Below are 17,397 nucleotides of genomic sequence, written 5' to 3'. Positions count from 1 at the left end.
AGTATGTGTTATCCTCTAAACTACTTACCAATTTTGCCTTAATGGTACCAGAGTCAACACTTTGGCCAGTTTTAGCATGAAGCTGAAGCTGAATAGAGTGCAACTGTAAAAGTTGATCATGTACTTCTTTTTCCAATACAACTTTCTCTGCTTGGGTCTCCGTCAGTTCAGATTTCAGATCCACCAACTGTGCCTTAAAAACCAGCAACAATAGCAGAAATTAACACAGCATTGTAAATCAACTATATCTGAATTTTAAAAATTTAAAAAATAAAACAGCAACAATAAAAAACATTAAGTATGTTTAGTTTTCTTTATTTTTGATTATATTATTCAAGAATGACAGAGAGAGACTATTTGCAATGAGGAGATGAACACTAAAAGACCACTATTTGGCCAAGCTATAGGATATCCACCTAAACTGACATAATATCAACAGTACAAGTAAGACATTTGAGTGGAAAGAGAACATAAAATGCTAGTTCCATTTTACTTTGCTCTCTTTAAGAAGGCTTTTCACTGTTTATCTGCAAAGTTTATGAAAATACACAGGTATGGGATGATTCATTATCCTATTGAGATAATATGTTCTACAGTGGTTTACTAACATTATGTTACAGGAGACGCTGAAGCTCCAATACTTTGACCACCTGATGTTAACAGTGGACTCACTAGAAAAGATCCTGATGCTGGGAAAGACTGAAGGCAAAAGGAGAAAAGGGCAGAAGAGGATGAGACGGTTGGATAGCATCACTGACTCAACGGACAGAGACTGAGGAAACTATGAGATAGTGAAGGACAAGGAAGCCTGGCATGCTGCAGTCAATGGGGTCGCAAAGAACTGGACACAACTCAAGTGACTGGACAACAGGAGAGGTCAATCAGAGGTGCTGCCTTCACTTCAGCGAATATGAGTTCAAATCAACCTAATCACCACCTAGTAGTTACTTTAGGTGCTTCCGTACAAACTACTGAGGCCACAGTGGGTCCAAAGACCAGAGCTACCCGTGAGCTGCAGTTAACTGTTCCAGCGCAGCAGAACCACCCATCAGAACCACTCAGCTATTCAGTCTGAAGCTTTTCATTTTTCACAACCGATACACAGAATTTTACAATAGCACACAGGATATATCCCTTGTGCGTGTTTCATCTTTCCAGCTCACAAGTAGATTAACGACCAAGGCAAGGCCTTAGTTTTCTATTTAACATAAACTTTGCCACTAAGCATCTCAAAAGCCAAGAAGCATGCTGGCCCAATGAGGTAAAACTGTGGAGAATACTTTCTAAATTATAGGTGATACTTATTTATGCCCTTGAGAAGCTTTCTTATCAACTGAGGTAATAAATATGCATTTGAATCAACCAAAAAAAATGTGGCAAGTTACAGATATATTTAGAATTGGTCAGGTTCTCAGGAATTCAAAGTAAAGGAAGGTTTAAAGGTTAGTGAGGAAAAGAGCGCTTAGAAGGGCTTTGAAGTTAAAGGACAAGAACAAAATAGAAGCAGTAAAGCAGACAAGAGTTGAAAAGACCAGCAGGGACAGACCAAGACTAGAAGTAACACAGGTAAATTCCCTGAGTATAGAGACCAGAGGATAGGAGCCTATTTCAGTCTCCCAACTGCACCAACTAGTGCCTAGTATATAAAATGCTCAGTAAGTACCTTGAAGTTGAAACAAATTCTAATACTAGCCTTGTGATTTCAGATATATCATTCTGTCTCAAGTTTCCTTGGTTTTAAAATAGGATAGTATCCACTGCTGCTGCTGCTAAGTCACTTCAGTCGTGTCCGACTCTGTGTGACCCCATAAACGGCAGCCCACCAGGCTCCCCCATCCCTGGGATTCTCCAGGCAAGAACACTGGAGTGGGGTGCCATCGCCTTCTCCGATAGTATCCACTAAGTATAAATAAATAAGATACAGGGATATAATATACAACAACAAGGAATATATACAATATTATAACTTTAAATGGAGTATATAGTCTATAAAAATGTCAAATTGCTACGCTGTCATCTGAAATTGATATAAATCAACTACACTTCAATAAAATTTTTAAGTAAATAAAATAGGAATAATACCCATGCTTTGACTATTTTCATATTATTAAGCATATATATGAAAGCACTTACTAGAATATGAAGATGTTCTCAGCAAGATCAAGACTATTGAGTGGACTGTACACGAAAGACTGGACAAGACTGGAGAGGAAAGTGAGGCTAGATACAACAAATGGCTTTGTTTGATAAACCAAAACTGAGATTGAATCTGACAGGAAATCACTACATGTTCCCAATGACATTTTGTTTTTGTTTTTAATAGCAGCTTGAGATATAATTCACATAAAATTCACTTTTTAAAAGTGTACAATTCAGTGATTTTTAGTATAATCACAGAATTATGCAACCATTAACACCATATAACCATGGAACATTTTCTCTCAATGACATTTCAGCCACATGATATTTGCAGGTAAGGAGGTGAAGACAGGGACACTAGCAATACTCTACACAGATGTATATGGAATACAGTTCTGATGAGTACATTCGTAGGAAGGAAACTTTTGGGTTACAGAGTATGACTATGTTAAACCTCAGCGGAAAAGGCCAAACAGTTTTCCAAATGACTGTAGCAACTGACGTGCCTAGCACAACCTTGCCTTCATTCGGTATTGTCAGTCTTCTTAATTTTAGCCATTCCGGGAGGAATGTAGTGGCATTTCATTGTGGTTTTAATGAAAACTTTTTATTACTGCCACAGAAGCTGAACCACTTTATATTCCTACCAGCAATAAATGAGGGTTTGCTGACAGAAGTTTTAAACATTTGTTTTGTCTCATGCTTCTTCAGGGCTTCCCTTGCAACAGTTGGTAAAGAATTCGCCTGCAGTGCAGGCAACCTGAGTTCGATCCCTGGGTTAGGAAGATCCCCTGGAGAAGGAAACAGCTACTCACTCCAGTATTCTGGCCTGGAGAATTCCAGGGACTGTATAGTCCATGGGGTCACAAAGAGTTGGACACAACTGAGCGACTTTCACATGCTTCTTCAGGGTCTCTAATTATACTAATATGAAACTCTTTCCCTATCTTTTATATCTGCAATTTCCTCTTAAATTCTTTTTGTTTTCCCCTTGCTATACTTATTGTATTGCCTATTTTTTATGTGCCTTCCAAATTAGGCTCCATTCTAAAATAATGTTCCCCTATTTTCCCCCAAAGTTCTGCAAGTATTCTTTTCATTACTTTATTTCTGAGTTTTCCTATCTCTGAATCATTCTAGTTTATTCATAGATGAATTAACATTATTAATTTCCTTTATATTTTACAGTTTCCAATTGGTTTGTAGCCTTATTTCTCTAACATGCTTTCACTGTCTCTTGTCATATTCTTCTATTCACTTCTACCTTTTCTGCATATAGTACATTTATATGAGGTTCACAGAAAATCCTTTTCTGTTACTCATGTTGAAATGAAATGGGTTTTCACATAGCACCTGTCAGGGAGGAGACTTTCATGTGGGGGTTTAAGGTGAGCATGGGTAGCTTTCCTAGCTTTAGGCTAGTGGGCTACCTCCCCTGGTCTTAAAGTGAACTTAAAACCACGGCCTCTGTGGCCAGAATCACTTGTTTTGAAATCAGCCTCCTATGTATGTATTCCATCCCTAACTCGCCTCCCTTCAGACTTCATGTTTCTGCCCTGCACAAACAGGAGTCTACTTTTTAGCAATGTTTCTTTGCAATTGGACCTGCTTTCTCAAAAGCGGTTTTTGTTAGAAATTTCTGAGATTCTTCAAGTCCAGCCCAGTACTTTCTAATCTTCTTCCTGCAGCATCTTTGTGTGTCCCCGTGGTTGTTCTGCATTCCTCTGCAACCTGGAGGCAGTTTTGATAGTTGTTCTCAGGCCCTGTGCTCAAGTTTCCCATCCAAAGGGATGTCTTCTCCTTTTGGGCTCTATTAGTGACTTCCATGTCTGGGTCCCCTTGCTATTCATCCCTTCTGCCACACAGGTGCTCAGTCACATGATCTGTGTGGGGCCTGCTGCCTCAACCCACCCATGTTCTGGGGCTTATGAGGACACCCTCTCTTCATCTAGTTTTGCTTAAGAGGCTATGACTGGATTTCTTTTTTCGTAATTCTAGTTCTTCTGTTTTTACCAAAGACGTTTTAAAATTTAAAACTTAATCCATTGTGATCGTTCTCAGACCAGAAATCTTTATCTCACGTTTTCACTGCAATAGAAAAGCTGTGACAGGTTAGATCAGTACTGCCTAAGAAAAATTTACTATATGAACCACATGTGTAATTAAAATTTTTCCAGTAGCCACATTTAGAAAAGTAAAATTAAACAAGTGAAATAAATTTTTATAATATAAACCTATAGGTTTAATCGGATTTACAGTCACCTCTCTGTATCTATGCATTCTGCATCTACAGAGTCAACCAACTGTGGATCAAAAATATTTGTGGGGGGGAGGGGCGGGGGGAAACTTCAGAAAGTTCCAAAAAGTAAAACTTAATTTGCTTCACGCTGGCAACTATTTACATAGCATTCACATTGTATTAGGTATTATAGGTTAACTTAGAAATGATTTAAAATATATGGGAAGATGTGCACTGCTTATATGCAAATACTGCAACATTTTATATTGGACTTTAGCATCCATGGATTCTGGCATCTGCAGGGGAGGGGTTGGGGAGGCCTGAAACCATCCCCTACAAATACTGAGGAATAACGGTACTTAAATGCTTGTGGCAAGAAGTACATAATGTGTTTCAACAGGTATGTCTGGTTTTCCCACTATGATTTATGTTTCAAATAAAAAACCTCATTATTTATTAATAGCTGAGCAAAACTTCTGGCATTAAGAAAGATACAAAGAGGCATAAGTGGCATTCATGAATTAATTTAGCAGGATATCTTGGGATACTGTGCATGCATGCTAAGTCACTTCAGTCCTGTCCAACTCTTTGTGACCCCATGGACTGCAGCCCGCCAGGTTCCTCTCTCCATGCGGATGCTCCAGGCAAGAATACTGGAGTGGGCTGCCATGCCCTCCTCCAGAGGATCTTACCGACCCAGGGAAAGAACCTGGGTCTCCTGTGTCTCTTGCATTGGCTGCGGATTCTTTTCTTGCTGAGCCACGGGGGAAGCCCTAGGTTAGCAGATTAATATTCAAAAGACCTCTATACTACCCTGTTGTTCCTGTAGTATGGAGGTCTCTTGAAAGTGGCCTAGTATAAACATGAACTGTTCATTAAGTGAAATGATTTCTCAAGAGACTGCTCAACTGTAAAAAAAATGAAAGAAAAATTCTTTACAAAGCCAGGATGCGGTAACAAAATTCAAAGCCCAAGTTAATTTTTTTGAAACAGAGTGCTTCATATTTACTCTAAATTTAGTAATATTTAAATAAGTCTTGTCTATCATATAAGCATTTTAGGTAAGAAAAGTTAGTGATACATTTTATGTGAAGATTATAAACTTCCATATTTTATTCAATGGCTACACTCCTAATACAAGAGGATTTTATAATCAAAGAGATCTTAGAGAACATAAAGACTACGATTATGATGATTGCTGTTTAGAAAACAAAACCAACACCCATCAAAGCTGATTTTCTTTCTATGGCTATCTGAACAGACAGTGGTAGAACAGCCCTTTGAACCCAATCCTTACTCCTGGGGCAAGGAAGATGTGTTATCAAGCAGGTAGCTGTAAGGAGAAAATGTTTCTACTGCTACAATACCTGTTTAACTACTAACAATCTTCACAGTTACCACAAAACGAGCATTTACCTACCATACGGCAGGCGTATATGTACCATGAGTCACTTGTAATTCTTATCATCATTCTTTCTCTCTCTTTTTTCATAGTTAAGGAAACTGGAAATCAGAGCTTAAGCAATTTGTCCAAGATCACACAGCTAGTAAATAAGACTCAAAACTAGCTTGATCATAAAAAACACCTGAGCATCTTTCAAATCACTAACCTTGGCCACACAATAACCAGGAAAGAATGAAAATTAAAAAAATAAGTAGTTGATTTCAACCTCCAACTCTTACATTTCTACATTGATATTAAAAAAAATCTTTTAAAAAGCAAAATCAAAACCAGTTAAAGACTACCTTACATATAGATTTTATTTGGGATTCATTCTTTTCACTTCTTACATTCGATTTTAGACTCATTTATGGGAGGGGAAAAAAAAAGCTGACCATCAGGATATTCTTTCCCTAGAACTCATAAAGAACAAAAAGATTTCACTCTAGGAGGATCTCTAAGCCTTAGGTCCTTGACTTTCACTTAAAGGTCATTAAATCAACCAATGGTGAGATTTTCTAAGGCAGTGATTCTCAAATATAGTCCCTGGATCTCCACTATCAGCTAGAATGAAGTGGGGAGATGTATGAGAATTCTGGGCATATTCTACAACATAGGAATGCAGTATTCTCAGGAAAAAAAAAGACAGAAAGACAGTGTATCTAAATAACTTTTTAGGATTTTTTTAGGATTATCATTACCATTCATTTGTATATATAGTCATTACTATTCTCTTTCTTACCTCAAATTCTTTTCCATCAGGTTAATTCCTTTCTAATTCTTAACTACTGGATTCCATTCTGTGGCACCAAAAATCAAAGCAATGTTTTATTCAGGGTTTCCTATTATTCCACACTGTCTAGACTTTAATCCTCTGTCCACCAAGTTTGTAAAAATATACAACTGATGTACTTTTTCTTTCTAGATGTAGGCTAGTTTCTATTTAACTGTCTTATGGGAAAAAAAAGGCAATTACTTTACCTTAAGCATCCCCCCAAATCTCTTGTTCTGGGGAGGATTAAACTAAGACAAGAAATTAGCAAATATCCAACAGCAGGGAACTTGGATCCAGGTCATTCATTACTTTGGGCATTTTGTACAGCTCTTTTGATAAAATTTTATAAAGTCTAAGCTAAGAATCTAAATTAAAAATCTGGTAAAACATTTTTATTTTGCACATGAAGAACTGAGGTCCAAAGAGATTAGGTGAGTTGTCCTAAACTACAAACTGTATGGGATTAAAACTCAAGACCTCCTGACAGCCTTTATAATTCTGGAAGCAACAGGAAAAGGAGTCCATGAGTTCCAAACGAGGTCACATCCCAAAGCTCAGAATTAGAGCTCGAAGCAAGAGACTACTCTGAACGTACACCACGTAGCCAGCCTCACCCCCCAAACATCCAAATGCATGTGCACACACACATACACACATGTAGGCATGGACAGGCATGCACACAAAAGCACACACACTCAGAGTTGTTCTTTGTAAGAATTACAAAGTAAACAGTTGACTTCAAATAGCAATTTGACTGTTACGAACCACAGCACACAAAGTTACTGATAAAGACCACATTTCCCTGCAAATGCTTCTATACTGTTTTAAAATATGTGTATAAAATGTAATTACATCTTTAAAAAGAAACAATTATGCTTTTAAATGTATGTTTTTACTATTTGCAAATGCAATTTAGGATGAAAGTACAGACTGGAATTTAAATCTCCAGCAATAACACCATTTAATGTCAATGTCTGAAATTTATCATCTATACCCACCCTACTTTCCTCAAAGGTTTTAAAGCTCATAAGATCAATCAAACAAATGTAAAAAAATAAAAATCATACACTGATGGTGGGATATGACTGGTAAAGATAAAAGCCTTACTACAGTTTATTGAGTATTAAATATTGAGCGTCCTATTAATAGGAGAAACTTTACAGATTATATAATTCTCCTCGCCTCATTTAAACAAACAATGCTATTTTATCTAATAAGACTGTCTTTTTTTCCCCCAGGGTCTAAACTTTTAAAAGAATCTATCATTCTTATATAAAAGGTCGTAAGCTATCTGACAGACAAGAGCATCATTGCTTCACACGGCCTTTTCCCCTCTGTGATAAGAATCAAGGGGATAATATTACTAATGAAAGCATTTGATCCATTCTCTTTCTTTTCTTCTACTTCTTCAAAATAGCCGAACAAAGTCTTACAGCTCATTTAATTTAACCCATACCTTTATAAAGACTCTTTCTCTATTTTCTCTTTTCTTCCTGTGACCAGCATACTTGGCGCTGCTCTAATATCCAAGACTATAAAAAGCCAATGAGTCCTGTTCTAAAGCAAAGACTGCGACCAAACAGAAAATATATTCAAAGGTTAAACATGAAGATGTTAATTCAAGATAGGAAATAATATTCTCTTTTTAAATTACATATCAGCTCTTGAAATAATATGTTCATTTGGCTTATGAAAGTTCTATGAGAAAACTCTACCTCTCTGCTCCAATTTCCAATCCAAGCATAAAGACCACTAACTTCATCTGAAGTTAGTTAGACCACTAACTTCATCATTTCTCCCCAAAGTATTCTACATCTATTTTCAGTCTCCCACATCATCACACATTTATTCAACAAGTATTTATTAAGCATCAATATATGCCAGGCAGTGGGCTGGGCCCAAGGGATACACTGCTAGATGAAACAAGTGTAGATCCTGCTGTTCAAAGCTTAGAGTGGCCTTGCGCAGGAGGCGGCTCATACAGAAAATGAATGACATATATAATAATAGCATTAACCATGTGCCAGGCACTGTTGTGAACAAACCCATGTTTTAATTGTCCAAATCCTCACAATAATCCTCAAAGATACTTTTTTGTACGAAGGGAAGTGAAGCAGAGAGCTTAGGTAACTTGTCCAAGGTCATTACAAAGTCAGTAGTAGTATACATAATTAAAAGCCACAATAAGCTGTCTGAAAGGAGCTAAACAAAGACAATTAGTGGGGTGGGAGTGTATGGCTATCCTTCTGGGAACAGCTGCAGTTATTATAAGGGCAGTAGTTCTCACTGGTCTGTGTGACCATTTCAGAGCATATGCAAAGCCAAAACTATTTTCATAATAATAAAGTATTACTTGCCCTTTTCATTGTGTTGACATTCGTTCCAAAGATGTTAAAGCAATAATGACTAGAAGGCTGACAACAGGTCAAGGCAGTGGCACCAAACTGCTGCTGCTGCTAAGTCACTTCAGTCGTGTCTGACTCTGTGTGACCCCATAGACGGCAGCCCACCAGGCTCCCCCGTCCCTGGGATTCTCCAGGCAAGAACACTGGAGTGGGTTGCCATCTCCTTCTCCAATATGTGAAAGTGAAAAGTGAAAGTGAAGTCGCTCAGTCATGTCTGACTCGTAGCGACCCCATGGACTGCAGCCCACCAGGCTTCTCCGTCCATGGGATTTTCCAGGCAAGAGTACTGGAGTGGCACCAAACTACCAGTAGTCAATGAATGCTTCACTAACATGCACTCCCAGTACAAAACAAACAATACAAAAAACACTTCAAAATGTCCCAACAGAGCAGCAAAATTATCATTTCCTAAAAATCTCAACCCTTGAGTAAGTTTTTAATGTTTTGTGGGATGAAATGGGAAGCATGCATAAAGCATCCCTGATGCTTCCCTGATGGCTCAAATGGTAAAGAATCAGACTGTAATACAGGAGACTTGGGTTCAATCCCTGGGTCGGGAAGATCCCCTGGAGGAGCAAATAGCAACCCACTCCAGCATTCCTGCCTGGAAAATTTCCACAGAGAAGCCTGGCGGGCTACAGTCCATGGGGTCGCACAGAGTCAGATACGATTGAGAGATGAATACTTGCCTTTTTTTCACTTTGCTGCATATCAAACTATGTTGTCTCAAGAAAAAGCACTTATGCAACTGCTTGAGTTGCAAAGCTGAACACTTTTTTCTTGGAACACCATTTTTATTTGAAAGAAGAACAAACTGTGGTTATTAAGATTGTTATATCTGGCAGACACATTCTTAAAGTTAAATAAAGTGAATATGTTATTCCAAGGAAAACAACTGACAGCATTTGTTGCCAATGGTAAAAATTTACACTTTCAAGTGAAAATTAGAATTTTGGAAAATGTGAATCCATCACCATAAACCTGACAGCTTCCCAATATTTAAATATTCTTCATGTGATTGGAGATATTAACAAATGTGATTTTTTGATATTGTATTATGAGGTGTGTCCACATTTGGAAGATCTGGATGAGTCAGCAAACCAATGTTTTCAAAATGACCACACACAATGTTAAAATCATGCCTTGGTAAAAGATTCATTCAAAGGCTACAAAGATAGACCAATGTATTTTAATGTGACGGTATATAAAAAGTTCACTGATAGTTTCATACTCCACATTGTAACTAACCTTTAAGTAACTCCTTTTTACTATCAAAGAATATCCACAATTATCTGAAGTGGCTCTTAAAATACTGCTCCCTTATCGAAGTACTTATTTCTGTGAGGTCAAATTTTCTTTCTATAACCAAAACCACATATCACAACTATTTGAATGTAAAAGCAGATACGAGAGTCCAGCTATCTATTGAGACATTCAGTTCAGTTCAGTTCAGTTCAGTTCAGTTTAGTTCAGTTGCTCAGTCGTGTCCGACTCTCCCGACCCCATGAATCACAGCACGCCAGGCCTCCCTGTCCATCACCAACTCCCGGAGTTCACTCAAACTCATGTCCACAGAGTCGGTGATGCCACCCAGCCATCTCATTCTCCGTCGTCCCCTTCTCCTCCCGCCCCCAACCTTTCCCAGCATCAGAGTCTTTTCCAGTGAGTCAACTCGTCGCATGAGGTGGCCAAAGTATTGCAGTTTCAGCTTTAGCATCAGTCCCTCCAATGAACATCCAGGATTGATCTCCTTTAGAATGGACTGGTTGGATCTCCTTGCAGTATAAGGGACTCTCAAGAGTTTTCTCCAACACCACAGTTCAAAAGCATCAATTCTTCGGCGATCAGCTTTCTTCACAGTCCAACTCTCACATCCATACATGACCACGGGAAAAACCATAGCCTTGACTAGACGGACCTTGGTTGGCAAAGTAATGTCTCTGCTTTTTAATATACTATCAAGGTTGGTCATAACTTTCCTTCCAAGGAGCAAGCGTCTTTTAATTTCATGGCTGCAATCAGCATCTGCAGTGATTTACTGTTGCTATTTTTTTTAATATATACATTCTATTGAAATATAGTTGACTTACAATGTTTCACATGCACAGCCAAGATTATACATATACATATGTATATATAGTTATACACATACACATATATTATCTTTGAAATTATTTCCATTATAGGTTATTACAAGATGTTGAACTATCCCTGTGCTATATACTGCCACTATTTTTAACTGATATAATACTGGGTTGGCCAAAAGGTTCGTTCAGGAAACACTTACTGAATCTTTTCAGTTCTGTTCAGTTTAGTTGCTCAGTCATGTCTGGCTCTTTACGACCCCATAGACTGCAGCATGCCAGGCCTCCCTGTCCATCACCAACTCATGGAGCTTGCTCAAACTCATGTCCATCAAGTCAGTAATGCCATCCAACCGTCTCATCCTCTGTCATCCCCTTCTCCTGCCCTCAATCTTTCCCAGCATCAGGGTCTTTTCCAATGAGTCAGTTCTTCGCATCAGGTGGCCCAAGTGTTGGAGTTTCAGCTTTAGCATCAATCCTTCCAATGAATATTCGGGACTGATTTACTTTAGGATTGACTGGTTTGACCTCCTCGCAGTCCAAGGGACTCTCAAGAGTCTTCACCAACACTACAGTTCAAAAGCAGCAATTCTTCAGTGCTCAGCTTTCTTTACAGTTCAACTCTCACATCCATACATGACCACTGGAAAAACCATAGCTTTGACTAGATGGACCTTTTTGGCAAAGTAATGTCTCTGCTTTTTAATATGCTGTCTAGGTTGGTCATAACTTTCCTTCCAAGGAGCAAGCATCTTTTAATTTCATGGCTGCAGTCACCATCTGCAGTGATTTTGGAGCCCCCCAAAATAGTCTCTCACTGTTTCCATTGTTTCCCCATCTATTTGCCATGAAGTGATGGGACCAGATGCCATGATCTTAGTTTTCTGAATGTTGAGCTTCAAGCCAACCTTTTCACTCTCCTCTTTCACTTTCATCAAGAGGCCTTTGAGTTCCTCTTCACTTTCTGCCATAAGGGTGGTGTCATCTGCATATCTGAGGTTACTGATATTTTTCCCAGCAATCTTGATTCCAGCTTGATGAATCTTTTGGCCAACCCAATAAATATTTAGGTTTCTCAGTTTTAATTTCCAATACAGTAAATACCAGTAAATATAACCTGTATTTCTTTTTTTTTTTTTTCTTCATAAAAAGCTCTCTAAGGACCTTATAATTGTAGAATGTAAAGGAGTCCTGAGATCAAAAACTTTAAGAATTATTGTTTTAGTTTCTAAAAGAGACCCATGTGGACTGGGCCATACCAAAAAAATGGGAAGAATGATAAGATATGACACTGGAGAGCTATCCAGAGGTCAGATCACAGAGAGTTCATCAGTGATAAAGAGCCTGAATTAACTCAAAGTACAATTGAGGAATTTAAAACAGAATGACATGATCCTATTTATGTTTTTTAAATGGCAGCTATGTGTAATATGGGAGACAATGTGACTGAACTAGAGTTAGGGGAGCTGAAATGGAAGAAAGCAGATAAATCTGTGGTGTATTTTTAAAAGTTAAAGTATTTTAAACTTCAAAATGAAGTTCCAAACAATATAAAATGCTTTCAGTTTTCATTTTAATGTAAAAAATTCAGTTGCTCTATGATAAAACTGGAGGTGGAATGAAGAGAATGAACCTACCCAATATATTAGAAACATTACAAGTACACTAAAGCCACACTCAGTACTCTAATACAGTGATATTTAAAGTTACTTTCAGTCAGTTTCAACTTGTTCTTAAAATGGAATACCATGAAGTAGTAACTCAGAAATCATATCTTTGTGACTGATTCAGTCATTCAGTAATGTGGTGGGCACCATCTTAGACACAATGGATAGCAGAGTTGTCCAGAGAGACACCATCCCAGCTCTCATGAAACCTGTATTACAGAATGATTACTGGTAATCTTTGAGGATTCATGGCAGAACAAAATAACTAAAGTTGTTTCAAATTATTTACTCATTCAAATAAACATTTGTAAAGTATATACAGTGTGCCAGGATCTGGAGGAAAAAAATGAGAAATAAGACATGGATTCTGCCCTTGAGGATTTTACATCTAATAGAATCAGATTAAAAATAGACTTCCAATTATGATGTAAAGTGCTGTAAACGCCTGTACAGAGGCATGTGTGATGCACCAATTCAAGAAGACACAAAGGGAGTCAGAAAGACGGGAATGCTGAATGGAGACCAGCTAATACACACAGAAGGGGAAGGTCTGAGATATGAAAACCCCTAGCGGGTGAGATACGGAGGCAAGCAGGTCAGAAAGGTTGGTATTAATGTGTGAGCTCCAAATTTCCAAAAATTGGCCCCCTTAAGGGGCCAATTCTGTAACCCACATATATAAGTCAATTTGATAACCACACTGAAAAGAATTAATTACTTCTCAGTATGGTATGGGAAGAACCATGGAGAGAAAAAACTACCAACCAATTTTCAGAAACCAAAATGGGTTCACAAAGGGATACTGTTACCCTCAAAAGTCAGCTTTCACAAGCATTTGATAGTTCAGATAATTTCACCTACAACAAAATCTTGACCTTCAAGGAGCTTACTTTACAGAAGTAGAGAAATGTGGCAACCACTAGTTGCAGCCCAATGTAACAAATCTTCTAACAGCTTGAGTTTCAAGGTGTTATGACTAAGGCTTGTTGGGTGAGGAAAGCCTTCAAAACAAATGGTGATGTAAGCGGTGTCTTGAAAGATGAGGGTGTTTGATCCTGTAGACAAAGGGGACAGAGAAGTTACTATACACACAAGTCTATGCCAAAGTAGAGATGCCAAGAAAGAGCAGGCCTATTTAGAGAAAAGAAATTAGACCAGTTTTACTGAGGGACAAGCAGCTAACAAGCGGTGAGAAGAGATAAAGACAGACAGACTGGGCACTGATCAATGTGCCAGAGTATGAATTTTAGCCAGTAAGTGATAATGTGCCTGCTAAGTCACTTCAGTCATGTCCAACTCTGTGCAACCCTATGGACAGTAGCCCGCCAGGTTCCTCTGTCCATGGGATTCTCTAGGCAATACTGAAGTGGGTTGCCATTTCCTACCCCAGGGGATCCTCCCAACCCAGGGATCAAACTCACGTCTCTTATGTCTCCTGAATTTACAGGTGGGTTCTTTACCACTAGTGCTGCGTGGGAAGCCCAGTAAGTGATACAGAGGTATACAAAGAGTGACAGTCAGAGCTGTCTTTTTTGATATGAACCTTAATATGAATCACTTTAGAATGAATTTTGGCAACGAAAGGATGATTTGGAGGGGTTAAGAAGTAATTAGGAAACCACGTCGCTGTGTTGTGCTTAGCTGCTCAGTCATGTCCGATTCTGCAACCCCATGCACTGTAGCTCACCAGGCTCCTCCGTCCATAGGATTCTCCAGGCAAGAATACTGGAGTGGGTTGCCATGCCCTCCTTCAGGGATCTTCCCAACCCAGGGATCGAACCCAGGTCTTCCACACTGAAGGTGGATTCTTTACTGTCAGAGCCACCAGGGAAGCCCAGGAAACTATGTTCAGTTCAGTTCAGTTGCTCAGTCGTGTCCGACTCTTTGCGACCCCATGAATCACAGCACATTAGGAATATGCAAAAAAGGATAAAGACCTTAACAATGCACAGTCTCCTAAATACAACCCATTTTCTCTCCTGCCAGTCCTGCTCCATCTTCTGGATTCCTTACTTCAGTGAATGGTTATCAGTCTCCTATGGTTGTCATAACAAATTACCACAAACTAGGTGGCTTCAAAGAACAAAACTTTTTATTTTCTCACAGCTCAGGATGCAGGAGCCTGGAATCCAGGTACTGGCAGGGCTCATGACTTCTGGAGACCCTGAAAGAGAAACTATCCCATGGCAGTCTCCTAATGCCGTGGGAGTTTGACTTGTATACCTGTCCCTCTCTAATCTCTGACTCCATCCTCACATAGCCTTCTTCTCTGAGTCTCTGTGCATCCTCTGAGGATACTCAGTCACAATCTGCTATGACCTTATCTCCATCCTTACATTAACTACATTTGCAAAGACCCTGTTTCCAAATAAGGTCACATTCTGAGGTTCTGCGTAGACATGAATTTTGGGGGAAGCACCATTAAAGCCACTGCAGGTATCAACCAATACATTTCCCAAACAGAAATGGGATGTCACCCATAACCCTTCCTCTTCCTTTACATCTACGTGATTATCAAATACGAGTTAAACTGCTTTAAAGATTATCTCCTTTTCTTCACCCCCAATACCATTTTCATCTCAATAACACTCTTGCGTGTACAGCAAACTTCCTGCTATGGCACTGGATGAATCCAATTATTACTCTCATTACTATGTTTGTATTACAGGGGAAAGTCATACGACAGGGCAGACTGGTTGTACCGTGAATTCATGGTAACTAAATTACCTCAGCACCGCCCGGCAGTCCTTCTATTTGACTGGCCAACTTGCTATCGCACTCCTTCATTACTATTTCAGATTTTGCTCACTCTCCCTGGGCTTTTACTTTCAACCACTTCCAGCTGTTGTCCCAGGCTGCTATTCTATACAGAATAAAGACGCCATCACACAAAACACTCCCTCCCACTTCTGTGCTCATCTCTCCTTTAAGTGTAACAGCTGTCCTTTCAACATGACGTCAGTCTCTCGACCTGTATTCTGACCCTCATCTTCATTCAGAAACCTTACTGCTACTTACTGATAATCCCCCTCTTTTCCCTAGAACATTCAGATTTTCCCTCAACTAGATGCTGCTCATTGGCTTGCAAACATGTTTAACTTCATTTTTCCATTAAAAAAAGTGAAAACAATACGTCCCCTGAACTCCCTCTTCCGGCACTCCAGCCACACTCAACTCTTTCTGGTTGCTTTTCTCTCTCCCTTTTTTCCCAACCAGACATAAATGTGTTTTTGGAGAGACTGATTTTTCGTATTCTGTAGTCCTGGGCCTGTAAAATGGGAATAATAAACCTACCCCACATGACTTGTGAGAAGTAGGTGAATCAATATACATAGAAGACGCAGGACAGAGCAGGGCCCTTAGTAACTGACCAACAGTTAGCAACATAGTCATTGCTGATATTGCTCATATCCTTCCATTTATCCAGCCAATTGACATCGTGGAATCATCCTGAATTCCCTCATCCCTCTGTTCCAACCCATTCCTGCTGCTGCTGCTGCTGCTAAGTCACTTCAGTCGTGCCCGACTCTGTGTGACCCCATAGACAGAAGCCCACCAGGCTCCCCCGTCCCTGGGATTCTCCAGGCAAGAACACTGAAGTGGGTTGCCATTTCCTTCTCCAGTGTGTGAAAGTGAAAAGTGAAAGTGAAGTTGCTCAGTCATGTCCGACCCTTAGCGACCCCACGGACTGCAGCCCACCAGGCTTCTCCATCCATGGGATTTTCTAGGCAAGAGTACTGGAGTGGCTTGCCATTGCCTTCTCCGCACCCATCCCTAGACTCTATTTTCCCTTCTCAAATCTCTCTTGTTCTGAACACTCTCCTCTGTCTCTGCTATCCTACTTCCATCTTCTACTTCCATCCATCATCTCACATGGATCAGAATTAAGAGCCCCCAATGGTTTTCTTCATTTATTCACTTTATTTCCACAAACTCTCTCCTTATCACAGCCAGAGTGAACTATTCTAATTTCCTATCTGAGATTACCACCTAATTTAAAATAGTTCCCATTGTTATGATAAAGCCCTCAAATCTACTACATGGTCTAGAAAATCATAAAGATGTGGTCCCTACATACTTGTTCAAACTTCCTTTGCCCTCTGTTTATAACACATATCAACTCTCAGTTCTTCAAATGGATTAGCACTTACCTATCACCAGTGCTTTCCATTTCCTGTTCTCTCTACTGGAATGCTGAATGACACTCCTACTTCTCTTGGCCTAATTAATTCTTACTCAGCCTTTACGTTTTAACCAAATGGTCACTTCCTCAAAAGAAGCCTTCCTTGATCTCCCAGAACAGGTTCTCATTACTCTATGTTCCTCAAAGTTGGAATTTCACATTTATATGATAATTATTTCAACAAATTCCCCCAACAGAATCCAAGTTTCGTAACAGTGATGACTATATCTGTTTTTGCTCTCCATTGTATACCAAGTGCCCAACACAGCACATGGCACATAGCACTCAATAAATATATACTGGATCAACATTAAACTTCAAGTTCAAAACAAAATACTTCTGCAATAGTCTAGAATGCTGCCCAGTTTATCCAAGTATGGAACATGGCACTAGAAACTAAATATGAACGGCCTTGGGCAAAGGGAAATCAATGTAGCAATTACTGAAAAGAGCAAGGATGGGGA

The 17,397-nt window shown here is 39.2% G+C and overlaps 1 protein-coding gene across 2 annotated transcripts in view; it reads right to left on the bottom strand.

Annotated features, from left to right (window-relative positions):
* The window catches only part of GOPC (golgi associated PDZ and coiled-coil motif containing), a 40,401-nt gene that overhangs the window by 19,010 nt on the left and 3,994 nt on the right, over positions 1-17,397 (bottom strand). For both annotated transcript variants that reach the window (XM_055433872.2, XM_055433873.2), the window contains exon 2: positions 29-193. In XM_055433872.2, coding sequence (XP_055289847.1) covers positions 29-193 — 165 coding nt within the window. The remainder of the gene's footprint in view (positions 1-28; positions 194-17,397) is intronic.

Source organism: Moschus berezovskii, chromosome 10 (genome assembly GCF_049115385.1).
Source record: "Moschus berezovskii isolate FMDL1 chromosome 10, NW_MosBer_1.0, whole genome shotgun sequence".
Classification (NCBI taxonomy): Eukaryota; Metazoa; Chordata; class Mammalia; order Artiodactyla; family Moschidae; genus Moschus; species Moschus berezovskii.
This window is presented reverse-complemented; position numbering and strand designations above follow the sequence as displayed.